The 15,395-nt window shown below is 40.4% G+C and overlaps 1 protein-coding gene across 4 annotated transcripts in view; it reads right to left on the bottom strand.

Moving 5' to 3' along the window:
- Nucleotides 1-220: 220 nt before the first annotated feature.
- nags (N-acetylglutamate synthase) overlaps nucleotides 221-15,395 on the bottom strand; it is a 38,651-nt gene continuing 23,476 nt past the window's right edge. For all 4 annotated transcript variants that reach the window (XM_069904625.1, XM_069904623.1, XM_069904624.1 and 1 more), the window contains 4 exons: nucleotides 13,545-13,725; nucleotides 7,548-7,719; nucleotides 4,887-5,069; nucleotides 221-3,182 (listed from right to left, as the gene is read on the bottom strand). In XM_069904625.1, the coding sequence (XP_069760726.1) occupies nucleotides 3,005-3,182; nucleotides 4,887-5,069; nucleotides 7,548-7,719; nucleotides 13,545-13,725 (714 nt within the window). In that variant the 3' untranslated portion in view covers nucleotides 221-3,004. The remainder of the gene's footprint in view (nucleotides 3,183-4,886; nucleotides 5,070-7,547; nucleotides 7,720-13,544; nucleotides 13,726-15,395) is intronic.

Below are 15,395 nucleotides of genomic sequence, written 5' to 3'. Positions count from 1 at the left end.
CTCTCATCCTTCAACACTTTATAAGCAAGACCGTGATACAGCAGGACTCCCTTCTTTGAAGCAATAGTCCGGAAGTCATTGCATAGTCCTGTCGATCTTAACTTGAACTAAATTTACACTTAAATATGTCCAGGTAACTAATCACATACAAACACCAAGTTCCCTAAACAATGTCTGCATAACTTTGTGAGGAAGAAAATGATGTCCAATTTCATTATAATTATTTAAAAATTGACTTTTATTGTGGGGTATTAAGTACATTGAAAACTTAAAATTTAGACTGAAAAGCAGCTGTTCATCAGGACTTTTAGATCACCTCTGTGTACATTACTCAATGAAATAAATCTGCTGCTCAGGCAAGGGATGGGGGAAGCAAGTGTCCAGTAAAAATAAATCCAGATGTTGATTAAAATATCTCACATAACAATGCATGAGGATTTGATAGATAATTGTAATCATCGAAATCTTCGGTTATTTTAATTTTTTTGAACTGATATGACATTTGGCATGTATTGCTAATGTCTGTCAATATTTAAATGATGTTATCTTTTACCTCTCACAAATGTTTTTTCAAAGTCACCCCATTCTATGGCTTATGGCCTTTGCATGTTTATTTTAGCGTTTCATGATACAGAACAAAATAGATTGCACCATAGATCAGAAATACATGCTCAGTGATTTTACTGCACATGAATCTTAGATGGTTGGAGCAATTACAAATGATGTTGATTGGCCCAAACCATTATCACTTTGCAAAATGGTTATACAATTCCATTACATTCAACAGAACTGAATGTGCAAATCAACCTCTAGCCTAGAATGCGGCCAGTCAAAGATGTTCTCCTTTGTCTTTTTTCCCCCAGAGCAATCTTGGGCAGAGTCATCCAAATGGAAAGAACTGAAAATTGGAGAGATCGGCTCTACAGTAATGTTTACAATATCTACAAAGAGCTAAAGAAATGGACCATGTTTATAAAAACAATGCAATTTGCCCCTTGTGTGTTACACAACTTCCAAATGCATTTCAATGAGATGTAACCCAGAGAATATAACATTTTGAAAGTAAGTAGTTCTCCCTTTATAAAAATTTTGATGGTTTAGTCTTTCAGGTTATTGAAGTTGCACAATATTTAATCTTTTTAAAATATCGTTATATAGGAAAGAATGACATTGCATGTGCAGAATCATAAAATTAAATGAGCCATTAAGAGGGTGATCAGATGCTGCAGGAATAGACTCGATAGGACAAGCAAATCATCAAATTTAATCAATGCTCTGATTAAAAAAAAAACCCTCGTCACTCCTATTACCTTACTAAGCATTACAATATTATGCTCGTACTTTTTATTAATAAATAGATTACTAAAACAGTTTCCCCTTGACCATAGTTAAGATTTCCACTGAAGTGGTCTTTGTGGCGAGAAAGACCCTCCCATAAATTGAAGAGGATTGATGCAAAACTAGGATTTCGTTTTTGTTTTGCACGCCATCCTTGTCTACGACCATGAAGGATGCAGAAGTTAAGAGGTTTAAAGCTCTCATGAGCTCAGAGTTCAAAATATTAACATGAGAAAATATTGGAAGTATTTAGTTTTTTCCTTCCTGCAATTAAAACTACGCGTCACTATTTTGCAATAAAAAAAATTAAGACTTTGGCAAAGGATTGCAGGATATTTAAATACTAATAAAGAAAATAATGGATGCTAGATCTGAAGATTAAAAGCTGCCTTCTCCCTTATACAAAGCTGTATATGAAAATTAATAGTTTGAAAACAATTTGCTTTTTGGTTAGAGTATAAAGAATGTACATGACCACATTTCCTGGAAGGGACAGTGAAAGTTTTCTCTCACCATCCAAATATAGTACATAAAATTTCCAAAATGAAATCAAAGTATGACACAAACTAAGTAAATATTGCATCTAGAATTGAGGGCATTTCTTTCACTAATGAATTAATGTGTAGTGCTAGCCCACTTTCCATTTAGAAAATATAAGCAATGTTCTTTTAGTTTCTATTCATTGTAAAAGAATCTGGAGCAGACATTATACCTCTGGAAGAAGAATGTTTCTTTTGATCATTCAGTGATCCCTCATTTGTGACACCTTTTTGGCAAGTGACACTTGTACCTCCTTCTCTTAAGCAGCCAGGTCCTGCCAGTCTACTCTTATCCACTTTGACATGAGAAAAGGCAGCAAAATCAGATGCTGCAGGCTTTGATCAAAGCCACTCGTGCCCTTGAAAAGTCAAAGTGATATTTGATCATCTGGGACCTGCTGTGAGCCAGATAATGAACTTTCTATCCACTTAACGATAGTTAAAAATGTGGTGCGGGACGGTTGGCGTAGCAGTTAGTGCAACACCTTCCTAGCGCCAGCGAGTGGGACAGGGGTTCAAATCCCATGCTGGCTGTAAGGAGTTTGTACGTTCTCCCCACGACTGTGTGGGTTTCCCCTGGGGCTCTGGTTTCCTTCCACCATTCAAAACGTACGGGGGTGGGGGGTGCTGTTGTAGTTTAATTGGATATAATTGGGCGGCATGGACTCGTGGGCTGAAATGGCCTGTTACAGCCCTGGAGGTCTAAATTAAAATTTAAAAAAGAAATTGGAATTTCCAAACTGACTTCATTTTATGTTTAATATTCCCCAGAATCAACCTGACACCATAATGAGAAGCTCTATCGTCTTCTTGGACAATCTAACTGAAGGCCATTTGGTCTCTTCATTTTGTCACAAGTTTCCCTGGGCTCTCCTTTCCATTAAAATTGATCTCAGTTCCAATTAAGCAGGGCTTACCAGTGATTGTGATCCTACCTACTGCAAAAGGTCAGAATCACTTCATAGACAAGTGTTGTTAGCTTTAAAACCATCATATAACAAGGTTTCATTTACTAATGCATTGTTAATTAAAGTAGAAATTTCCCCTTTATTATCAAATTAGTATTTCAAGGTAAGCTTTTACCAAAGGAGTGGAAAAAAAATCCCTAATCCATTAAGTGAAGAGATTTAGTTTTCTGTCGCAGAGGAGGTTTGCTCAGTTGCAGGCTCTTTTGGCTTGATAAAAGAATCGGGTAAATTTTCTGCATAGTCCACCAGGTCATAAGAATCACGCATATTTGATAGGCCGTACCAAAATACTATCCATTGTCCAGTTGTAAAGCTTCCATCACATTGCTTGAAATACCTGCACAAGTAAAAGGGCATCTGTGATTGGTTGGGCATTCAAGTGATTCCAGTAACAATGAATTACATCAACTCTTTGGGGGAAACAAAAATCAAATGTTTGTGTGGGGGGGGGGGGGGGTGGGGGAAGAAAGGGAGATAAATGAATAAACATCTGTCACATTTGGACACACTAGTGTGGGCCCAGTTTGGGTGTTTTCTACAATGACATGCATTTACTTTCATTGGAAAGATGGCATGTGTTAATCAAGACAGAAGGGACTGGATGAACAAATAGTTCAAAATGGCACGGTTGGCGCAGCGCTGTTACAGCACCAGTGACCTGGGTTCAAATTTGGTGCTTTCGGTAAGGAGTTTGTTTTCTCCCACCCTTCAAAAACACACAGGGATTGTCGGTCAATTGGGTGACACGGGCTCGTGGGCCGGAAGGGCACGTTGCTGTGCGGTGTGTCTTCATTTAAATCTAAATTAAAATTTAGACGTACAGCACAGTAACAGGCCATTTCAGCTCACGCGTCCGTATTGGCCAATTAACCTACGTTTCGATTTAATTTGAAAAACTTTGCACTGGGGCATGCAGTCAATGGAAGACCAAGTGGAATGCCTCCTGAGCTGGTTCAGCCATGGTGCCAGTAGGGGTCTCTGGTACTCAGTTAATGTGCTAAACTGAGCAAGCAACTGTGTGTGCAGAGGTGGAGAAGCACAGTAAATTTTAGTAGCAATTAAGCTGAAGTCCTGCCTGAAAAGCAAGTGTGTGGATGTCAAGCAACATTAGCACTGTTAAGCTGTCCACAATAATAAAAAAAAATTAACTGACGGTTTTTGCCACGGGGTCATATAACGAAAGATCAACTGAACAAGATACCAGATGGCTGCCAGCATGAAGGGAGTATACCTTCAAATACATATGAAAACTCAAAGAGCACCAACCGACTTGTCCAGAACACAGGACTGTCTAAGGACCCAAAAAAGATCCTGAAACTCTCGAGGCCTTTCTGGAAATGTGGCAACTGTGTTTTGCATATTTAGGTATAATTATTTGATTAATAAGCCTATTTCTAAGTCAAAAGTCACAAGGCACTTGGTCTTTGCCGAAAGAATGGCATTTATAAATTAGTTTCTATGGCATCTGTCGGTTTCCCTTCTGCGCCCTCAGTCTCTGGCTGTCAACAGAAGGAGATTGGCGATTACAAATACCCAGAGTAACAAAAGTGGGAAAGACATGATGGGAATGGTAGAATAACAGGGGCATAGGAGAAGTGACAATCTATGGGGACAAAACTGGGTTCTGCGGGGCTCATTATTTGGTGCTTCAAGTTCACATGGAATTTTATATGTAATATTCTTTTCACCTCTTGCAACACGCATGTTTTTTTATGTAGTTGGAAGGAGAGAAGTACAGAAGAAACCAAAACTTGACTGATTACAAGGAAAGGGACCCATAAACTTTGAGCCAAGTTTGAGACTGGCAGTCTTGGCTTGCTTACTTTGCATTGAATATTGCATCAATGTTAGAGCAACGATAATACTATTCTACATGCAGTGGTGTTCCTTAATCTGATAAATCCTCCTTCAAACACAATGACAGACAACTATTAGTACATTCTTTGAATAAATTCCCAAACCCTCATTCTGGAATGTAAACTTTGCAGATGACTTTAAAAAAAAATCTGAAGTACGCTTAGTAGATGAGTGATGAATTTACCAAGGATTGATTCTGTTTGATGCTCTTGATCTCCAAAAAAGTGCCTCAAAGTCCTGCTGAATGCATTCCCATAACATCATGCTGGTCCCCTGGCCACGCTTGCTTGTACTGACCACAAATTTGTCAAGATACGGCATCCCACTCAAGACAGACTCTGTGGTGATAATGGCAGCAGCGCTGTACCTGTGGGAACAATACCATTTATTCCTGTAAATCTGGCCACGTGCTGGAGGATTGCAGTACAAATTCTCACCAAAGATCAATTTACTTGCTGCACAGAATTAGGCCTCATACATTTAAACATGTTGAAAAATAACTTGCCTTCGTTCTGCTTCACTGACGAGTTTTGGGTATGTTTTACAGTAAAGGAAGTCCAAGCAACAGCTGCATCACTTTGTATTCCATAGAACTATTTTTCTTTTCCTCTCGATTTCTCTGTACCACAGCCATGTACAATTTTTTTTTTTGCTCTACCAATTAGCGGTAATCCCGCAAAAAAAAGAATCTCAGGGTTGTATGTTACGTCATGTACGTACTCTGACAATAAATCGGAAATCTGATAACCTGTATTAGAATGGTGTTAAGTCATTCATTGTGGGGAATACCACATATATGGGGTATAAGATGACTCATGTACAAGACGACCCCCCCCCCCAAATTTCCACCTAAAATGTAGATTTTGAACTATATTCATTATAAGACTTCCCCAAATCTTACTGTCCCAGTAGTCCTTCAGCAATCATCACACTGGCCAGTGGAGTGATGCTGTCACAATATTTTAAAAGCAAATTACCCAGTAAAAGTTTAAAATTTATTTAAAAATAAACCACCATCGGCTCCTTTAACAGGCCGTTTAAAGGCTGTACAGAGCCGATGGCAGTTGGACAGAGGATGGGCCCTGCGGGAGAGCACTGAGTCTTTGTTGTTAAGGTTTGGATTTTATACTTGGCGTATGAGATGAACTCTGGTTTTGGGGGTGACCCTTTTAAAGTTCAAGTACTGTCTTATATGCTGGCATATATGGTAATCAAATGCACTTCACATTTCAAAGCTAGATTCTGTTCTGTGATGAATAAGTCAGTCTCCTTTAGAAAGACAAAGAGATCATCTCTAATTGGTCTCTGTAAGCCTGAGTTCGATGAGGGGGTGGAGGACAGGTAGAGGGGAAAAGAGATTATGGTTCACATTCTTGTTGGTCTTCTAGAAGTTATGCAAGTACAAAAATCAAGCGAGCAGAGACTGCACCCAGCTGCAATATGCATGGAATTGAAACACCTCTTTGATTTTTGGACATGGCACTGTTAAATAAATTGAAGGAAATCTGCCAACAGTCATGACTAAAATGTCTTTGACCTCAAAAGTCTGAAGCTTTCACTGAAGCTTGCTGGCTTGCCAATGCGTGGCGGGTCACCCTGTGTTCCGAGTAGTGGTCCAGTACTGGAAAATTCCGTTGTGTACAAGGCCAAGATATCTTAGGGGACTAAGAGTGGCACAAGGTGGGAAAATGGGGAATGATTGCTATGTCCATCATTGGGGGTTGAGGTTGGCCTTCCAGATTTGAGTTGGGCCCAGGGAGAACTTGGGTAAGTTGTCATTTGATCTGCTGCAGTGGGTCAGGATTAAAATAAAACACAAAGCTAGGGTAATTCTTCAAGTCAAATAGAGTACTTTATCTAGCAAAGATAAAGATGCATAACCAACGTTTCGGGCTTGAGCCCTTCATCAAGTGTTTTACTTTAGTAGGTTGGGAGTCTGTTGTGTTTGAGTGGATGCAGAAGAGGTTAAGAGTCCAAATCTCAAGTGGTGATAGAGGCATTGGGATCGCAGTTGGAAAGGCATATAGTGGTGGGGAGGCAGAAAAACCTCTGCATGAGGGTGAAATGCAGAGACTTACCGACCTACCAGGAGTAGCTCCAAGCACCTCACTCCACCACCCCCTCGTTTGGTTAGATGGGCCTGTTTTAGATTGTGCTAAAAGAGGAGAAAGTCACCTTCTGCTTCGGTTGCCTGTGCTATCTGTGGGACAGCTGAATTTGGCAGAAGTGCATCCAAATGTTTTGCACACTGAATCGTGACTCTGGGCCCCTGCAGAATTATTCTGCGCGTGGCGTTTGTGAAACACGCAACTGAGGACCCAGTTAGAATTTTATTACACAGTACGCATCTACGTTTCTAGGCTCAATTTGCTTCAGAAGTAAAACATGACAATCTGTAGGCACCACAGTTGAAGTTAAAAACACAATGCTGGAGAAACCCAGCAGGTCAAAAAGTGTCCTTTATAGAGCAAAGATAAAAAATACACATCCGCCAATAACCTTTGTGACCACGCCTCCACTTTTGTTTGGACATCTGCCAAGATTTTTCCATACCTTGATGAAGGGCTCAAGCCCTTCATGTATTTTTTTACCTTTGCTAACACAAAGGACCCTCTTTGACCTGCTGAATTTCTCAAGTATTGTGGTTTTACTAAGTGACTTCTGTCTGTGATAAATTTCATCCTGGATTTCACTAATGGCTGTGGTTTACTTTCATTCTTCTTACATTATGATTTTTCTCACTTTCCAATTATTTTAATGTTAACTATAGCCATCTGTAGTTTTTTTCACTAATGAAACATGGAAAGTAAAAAGAGGGAGATCTCGGTCAGAGCAAAATTCTTACCCTTCAGACAAATAAACAGAATGCAGCTTCGGCTTTATCACTGAAATGTAGTCCTCGTAAAGATCTTTCCCGAAAGATTTATTGATAAGCAATATAAGGCGGCTCGTGTCAATTTCATCAAGGTCCATATATCTGCGTATGGGTTCTGCATTTTTGAACAGCGTTCCGGCCCCTGAAACAAATTTAAATAGAATATTCAGGGCCACCTTCTCTGATGTTGTGGAAAGTTGTTAACTATTTTTTCTCTGTTCTTCTCAGAGTTTTGCATTGGGGAATTATTCCCTAGTAAACTTGGGTGTCCACTGTTTCTAAAGGCAAGGCCAATCTTGTTTCTGCACATTTACCATGCCTGTTCCCACAGAATGGGAGATGACAACACGAACCCTGGACAACTGCTCCTCTTCAACTTTGAACTAATTGCAACCTAGATATTTTGGCATTGAATATAGGTGAAATCTGCAGTTTTCTTCATCCATTTATCGTATAAACTTGTTGAGCCAACAGAAAATTCGATAAATGTGGTTCAGCACGTTTCGCTTTGTACAGTGGATGCTGATGTTTTTTTCCCCTCCCTCGCCATGTGATACAATGCATGACCTTTATTACACTCCAGAAATTGGCTGAGATCCATCTTCGTGAACAGTTGCCGTGTTTATGTGGAAGAGATTCCTAAAATGCAGTCAGACAAGGTGTCCCACAATTTGGATTTCAGCTCTGTGAAGAAACAATGATGCAATTCTAAGACAGGAGTGTGAGAGAGTTGGAAGGGAACCCGCATCTATAACACCGAGTTCGGCCAACCCCTGTCTCCCTCTCTTCCCCATCCCTCTGCCTCCTTTCCTCCACCCACTTCCCTCTCCATTTCAGAGGGCTCGCCCCTCCTCTTCAGCTTTTACCCCCCTCTTGTGCCCTCTCATCCATGACCTCTTGTCTGTGGACACTGTCCCCTCTAATCTGTGCGCGTACACTTGTTTTGCAATGCCCCCCCCCCCACGGAAATTAATTTTCGCACAAAAGGTCACCTAAAATAATTTGTCAGAGCTTTGTTCTTGATGAGATTTGATTTAACCGTTTCCAGCAACTTTAATAATAATCTGTAAGTTGATGGGTGTAACTTATTAATTTTTTTTAAGATATTGCATCACAAAAATAAGAAATACTCTTTGATGTTTTATTTAATTGAATAACAAACTGAACAAAGTAGTTCAAAGTATAGAATAAAGTCTTAACTAAATACGTTACTTCCTAGAGTGCAGTCATACTTGCATTATATTAAAACTTGCCAATACAGTTTTATTAGCCATGAGAGGCTGCTCCAAAATTATCTTGAAACATTTTCAAGTTTACATTTGCACAAGCACTCAGCACGCACAGGAAAATAAATTTGCACAAGATTTTTTTTTGCTCAGACTGACCACTAAAGATTAGAGGGAACGTTGCCTGTGCTCCGCCCACTGCCAGGCCCCCCCTCCCCCCCCACCATTTTATTCTGGCACCTGCCTGCTTTTTGCTCATACCTCAATGAAGGGCGCAGGGCCAAAACATTGGTTATTTATCTTTAGTGACTTTTTATATGATGTTCCCGTCCACTAGAAGTCTCATCTTTTTGAATGAAACAGATTGGACGTTGAAATCACCTTGGTGATTCGGAGCAGTGGATTTTACAAAGTGCGTACATTGGTGGATGATGGAAATGATGGCCAGAGTGCTTTACCATAAATGGCATTGAGTATAGTGAGTGCTGGGTTTGTAGCTATCCAAACAAGTGGAAGGACTGAATCAAATGGATTATGAAGGATTTAGAGAAGTCGTTCAACAAGTCTGATGCCCAGCCATTAACCTGATTTTGAAACGCACTGTGTTTATGTACCTGGTGTGCGTTAGTTTTGTCATCAGTGATGACCTTTAGAAATTTGTTGGGATGTTTTCAGAAAGGTGATGCTGCCAAACAGCAAGAGGATGCAGTTAAGGAGTCAATATACATAAAAAGCACACAGAAAATGCTGGGAGGAACTCAGCCGGTCTCGCAGCATCCATAGGATGTAAAGATACATTACAGACAACAATCCCAGTTGATCACATCAATCGGGAAGGGAGGGGAAATATGTTGGTTTGGGCACTGGTTGCAGAACATGTGTGGGCGCGCACAGTTTAGAGGGAACAGTGCCCACAGGCAAGAGGTCATAGATGGGGTTCTATAACTGATGTTTCAGGCCTGAGCCCTTCTCTTATCAATCATTATATAGCAAACCCCCCAGTATCCGGGGATTGGAAGATGCTGGATAAGTGAATTTTGTGGTTGTATGAGATTGTGTGTTGCATGGGATGGCAAACTGACCATTAGGGGGCGCCAATTTTAAACTTTAGTATTTTTCATCTATTTATTTTCCAGGATTTCTTTTTGCCGGTTGCTTAAGGCTGCTGGTTACTTGAATCCCAGAGAACAGGGGCTTTACTATATAATCATACATATGACTTGTTACTTTTCAACCTTTTCTTGCTTGTTGTCCAACTCTTGCTACAAATGGACGTGGATAGCTGCATTATCTGAGCAGTTGCCAAAGACCCTGAAATCTGAATCGCAACTGAATTTAAATGAATACATGGCTGGCTTTAATGGCATGTTTTGCCATCAAAGGGGTGGGGAGAACTGGAAAGAAATGGAGAATCCAGGGAGACCTCAATTACATCAGCGCATCAGGGTTAAAGGAGACTTCCTGGAAATCGATACATCTCCTGTGGAATCTTTGATTATCGGCCCTTATATTTGGAAATATTGACACAACTCGACTAAACATTTTATACTGACTGATCAAAAGCAGGTTTGTGCTCCAGCAGGGAGTTTAATTTTTTTAAAAATAAAAGATATACAGCATGTTAACAGGCCATTTTAGCCCAAGAGCCGTGCCACACAGTTCACACCCAATTAACCTTTCACCCCTGGTTTCGAACGATGGGAGAAAACCGGAGCCCCCCCCGGGGGGGAAACATACAAACTCCTTACAGACAGCGTGGGATTCGAACCTTCGTTCTGATTGGTGGCACTGTAAAGGCATTGTGTAAACAGCTACACTAACAGTGTCATTTTATCAATAACTTTCTGCCTTATTTCATGTGTTATCAGTAATGGATGGGTGTAATGAGCGCAGTATAATTTTAATTGCTCTGCTCTAACCTTGATGCACACAATGAATATCACAAGCTCTTTCCTGGTAAAGGGATCATCATCTAAATTTACCTCAGATGCCAGCTGTATAGGGACTTCATTAGTGGTTTCACTGTTAGGCACCAGGTCATTTAAGAAAAATAGGTTTTTAATAATAGAACAGTTCAAGGTTGATTAATTTCTACCAAATGGTATCACAGCGTGATAAAATATAGGAAGGGAAATCATAGCAGTGGAAAGTTTAGTAAATCTGATCGAGAGCACCAAGGCTGGCTGCATCACAGTGTGGTACGGTTGCTGCAGAGAAATGGATCGGAGGTTAATCCACAGGACCATAAGAGTGGCAGAGAGGATCACTGGAGTCTCCCTCCAATCAACGTGATCTACCAGGATTGTTGTCTGAAGAGGGCCTGCAAAATCACGCCCCCTCCACCCCGCAGCACACAGCATCTTTTAGCTGCATCCGTCGGGAAAGAGATGCAGGAGGATCAGAGCCAGCACCACCAGGCTGAGGAACAGCTTCCCGTGGGCAGTGAGAATACTGAACGACCAAAGGAACTGCTCACACTTACCCTTCGAGACTGTCATATTCATCAAACAACCTTTATTTATTTGTATAGAAGGATACTTGTCCTGCACATGTATTGTTTGTCTGCATGAGTGTTTTGCCTGGTTGCGTGCCTGCGTGCTTTGCACCGAGGACCTGAGAACACTGTTTCGTCAGGTTGTCCTCGTGCAATCCAATAATCTTGACTTGGAAGCCTATATGATGGAAGCATATACTTGGAGATGATTGACTGTAATTAAATTCTTGAAATGTTGAAGGAATTTATTTGTTTTTGATTTTATGGCAATTAAATATTCCAATTAAATGTGTCAGTAGACACAATTTGAAGTGGTCGAGAGTTAGATATACACATTGGGAGACGGTTCTTTGAGAGTAGCGAACATGTAGAAAAGACTGACAGCTTGTATGGTTACACCACTTCACTAAATTCCTTCGAGGAACACTGGGGTGTACCAGGAGGGAGATGATCTCTCACAAACATCAAGTACTGTACTGTATATCTTGGTGGTTTGGACAGTTTATATAATGGCCCAGACTTTACGCAGCTCTTCGCTATTTCACTAACAATGAAGTAACTGGAAAACTGGACAGTAGAGCAGAGGTACAGGCTCTTTAGTCCACATGTCTGTGCCGAGCATTATCCCCACGTTAAACAAAGTTTAAAAGTTACATGATGCATATCTCTATTCCTTCAGGTGACAATGTGGAAGCTTATCATATCAGCTTCCTCCTCTATTCCTGTCAACCTTTTCCAGGTACTGACCACTCTCTGGGTCAATAAAACATGCCCCACACAACTCCCTTAAGCTCCGCGGCCCCAACCTACCAATTTACCCTGGCAAAAAGATTCTATCTACCCTATTAATGCCTCTTATAATTTTATAAACCATCAAGTCACCCCCCTCAGCTATTGACATGCCAGAGAAAACATCCCAGGTTTGCCCAACCTCTTATCAGACAATATTCTGGTAAATTTCTTCTGCATCCATTCCAAAGGCTCCAGGTCCTTCCTGGAATGGGCCAACCAAAATGGCACTCAATACTCCAAGTCCAACGTTACCAAATAGCCCCAACATATCTTCCTTACTTAATTTAATTTTAATTACATTTAGAGACATAGGACAGTAACAGGCCCATCCAGCCTTACGTCCCTGCTGCCCAAATGCATCCATGTGACCAACTAACCCTGAACGTCTTTGGAATGAGGGTGGAAACTGGAGCACCCAGAGGAAGCCCACACAGTAAAGGGGAAAATGTACAAACTCTTTAAAGACAGCTGCAGATTTGAACCCAGGTTTCTGGTGCTGTGATGGTGTTGCACTAACCGCTATGCTTTTACACGCAAAATGATTAAAAGCAACAGCATTTTAAACAAGTTTCACCTAAAAATAATTTAAAACAACAAGATAATTCACCTTATTCTTAGATTTCTTTTGGCTTCTTGTTAGAGATGTCATCTGTTGTCATGAACAGGTAAGCTGCCCAAATACAGTAGGTCCGCCCCCTCCTCCCCAATCAGTGTATCAGTGGGGGATATGATCCAAGCCTTTTAGCAGAAGCCTGAAACCACGGACAGTGCCAATGCCTATACAGGGTATGCGCTGCTTAACGTCCTCAATACGTTCTGTGAAATTGACTGTTACGTGATGTGAACATTGTGCGAATGCCATATATTCTTAGCGAAGATAAACTGGGGCACTGTGGGCAGAAAGTGGGGCAGTGGGATCAGTGTAGGGACTGATTCAGGACTGTGGGATAACTGAAATTGTGGAAAATTAAACAGCGGATGGGGGATGGGGGGGGAGACCACTGTAATAGAAATTAAATGTAGAATCTATTGAGCAATTGATAAACAAAATTTCCTGTATTTCTATTATGGCTTTTAGACTGCAGACACGTAACAGCACAATCAAGGAATTTTCCCGCCACAAGGGCCGTCTAAAAAGGAAAGGGCAGGAATTCTGAGTCAATTCCTGCCCCGCGATTTATCCTGCAGGACCCCTACAACTTTTTGGAGGAAGCCTGCAGTGTAAATCGTACCGGAAAAATTCATCAATGGTCATCCACTCGACTGCACGTCTAACCACCGGCACTGTTGCACTCGGGTACAGGCAGTCTAAAAAGGCGCCCAGTGTGAACGACCACAAGGGCAGTAATGATGTTAATTTTTTTTTCTGTGGTTTTCCTGACATTGCAGTCTAAAAATATAAATGTTTCCTTTTTAAATAAAAATTACACAAATGTGCCAAAAAAACAATGGTACCTCTGTGACTGAAGAGCTCTGTGAGAATGGTATTGGCTGATGTGATGACAGCAGAAGATTCCGAAGGCATGTGGTTGAGCAGGTCCATTATCACCTTGGTTTTTTGTGCCTCTTTATCACTAACCCAGTTAGTATTTGACAGGAGATCTAGATCCGATGGAAGATTGACCTGTCCCACAACCTATACAATTGAAAAGGACAAAACACTGAGAGGTAACAGTGGCAGGGAACAAATTACATCATTACTTATAGCTGTAGATTTTCTTTTGGATAAATCAGGAAATGCCACACAAGTCTTGCTTTGAACCTATTATTATCTATTCCCCAAATGGTGCCTATTTTTTTAAATTATGGCATTATCTAATTTTTGTACCTATTAAGCATCTTGAATTCATCCCTCACAGAGAGTCATGGAGCCAGGCAGCGCGAAAAAGGCCCTGATGCCCATCTGGTCCTTCTGGGTTAGTCCCAAATGCCTGAATTTGGTCCATAGCCTTCTTTCCTGTCCTTGTATCTACGCAAATGTCTTCTGCACATTTGTAATTGCACCCACAACTTTTCTTCAGGAAAATACAGTAGAACCTCCTGGCTTTTGACACCTCGAGTTATTGGTAGATGCCGGATGAGTGAATTTTCAGGTTGCTTGAGGTTGTGCGTTGCGTGATTGGTGAACTAATGGAGAGGAGTGCCAATTTTATATCTTTTTTTAAACCTATTTACTTCCTGTGATTCTTCTGCCGGTTGCTTGAATTCCAGATACCAGGGGTTTTACTGCACTGCTGTTAAGTATTGTCATGCTAGATCGACTTAGATATAGATGTGAAGAATTTCAGAAAAGGTTATTAATCCTTTTCTTTTATAGTGTAAGGTAAAACATCATGAGATGGGAATGTGTAAGGAGTTACCCTGTACAGGGCTGTAACAAGATGTGAATGCATCCTTGTACTTACAAGATAAGAGAGACATTGATGGATTGAGAGGCAGGAAGCTAGCAGGGAAAGGATAGCAACAGTTTTAGTCATTGGACAAGTAATGATATGATGATGTTTTAAGCATGTATCCAAGGGTATAAAAAATCACCATTTTGCTGATAACGGCAGAATGCATTCTCCGACTAACTTTGTTAGTCGCAAGTGTTACAATCCGGTAATAAAGAACAAAGAACCCTGATTTCGACTCAGTCTGGTGTTTGTCTCACTCATTCATGAACAAAGCAGACCTAACAATAGTCAACACCTTATTCGTTTAGATTGAAAATTTACAGGTGAAAGTTATTTCATTGGGCACGCAGCCTTCACAGTCAGGGTTCAAAATCATGGAGGAATTGATCATATTAAAATATATCTATTGTTTCATGGAAATATTTAAGGATACTTAAAAAATTTTAGATGGGAGAACCATTTCTAACCATCATCAGGAACGTTCAAGGCAGATGGTTTAGCTGGCTGGAAGGAGTTCCAGTTTTAAAGTTTGTTAATCAAATGCTTGAGAAAAGCTACTATAAGCATTCATCACTGATTTGCTTTTCCATACAAGACATTATTATAATGTATAGATTAAGGGAAGTTGGATAATGTTGCATAAGTCTGACGTGCGTGCAAAACGATAAAGCTGGCTGACATGAATGTAAAATACAAGGATAACACATTGATGGTATCACAGACAATAACAAGGCACCAGATTACTGAAAAAATGAACCATATTACACTGTACAAGTCAGAAAAAAAAGAACTATCTGTACATTAGGAAAGAAATTATTGATAAATTATTATTAGATACAATAGGAAATTATTGGGAAAGCATAACATGAAATTATTGAAGATTGATCTTTATTTTGGATAACAATGAAAA

This window comes from Narcine bancroftii, chromosome 12 (assembly GCF_036971445.1).
Source record: "Narcine bancroftii isolate sNarBan1 chromosome 12, sNarBan1.hap1, whole genome shotgun sequence".
NCBI lineage: Eukaryota > Metazoa > Chordata > Chondrichthyes > Torpediniformes > Narcinidae > Narcine > Narcine bancroftii.
This window is presented reverse-complemented; position numbering and strand designations above follow the sequence as displayed.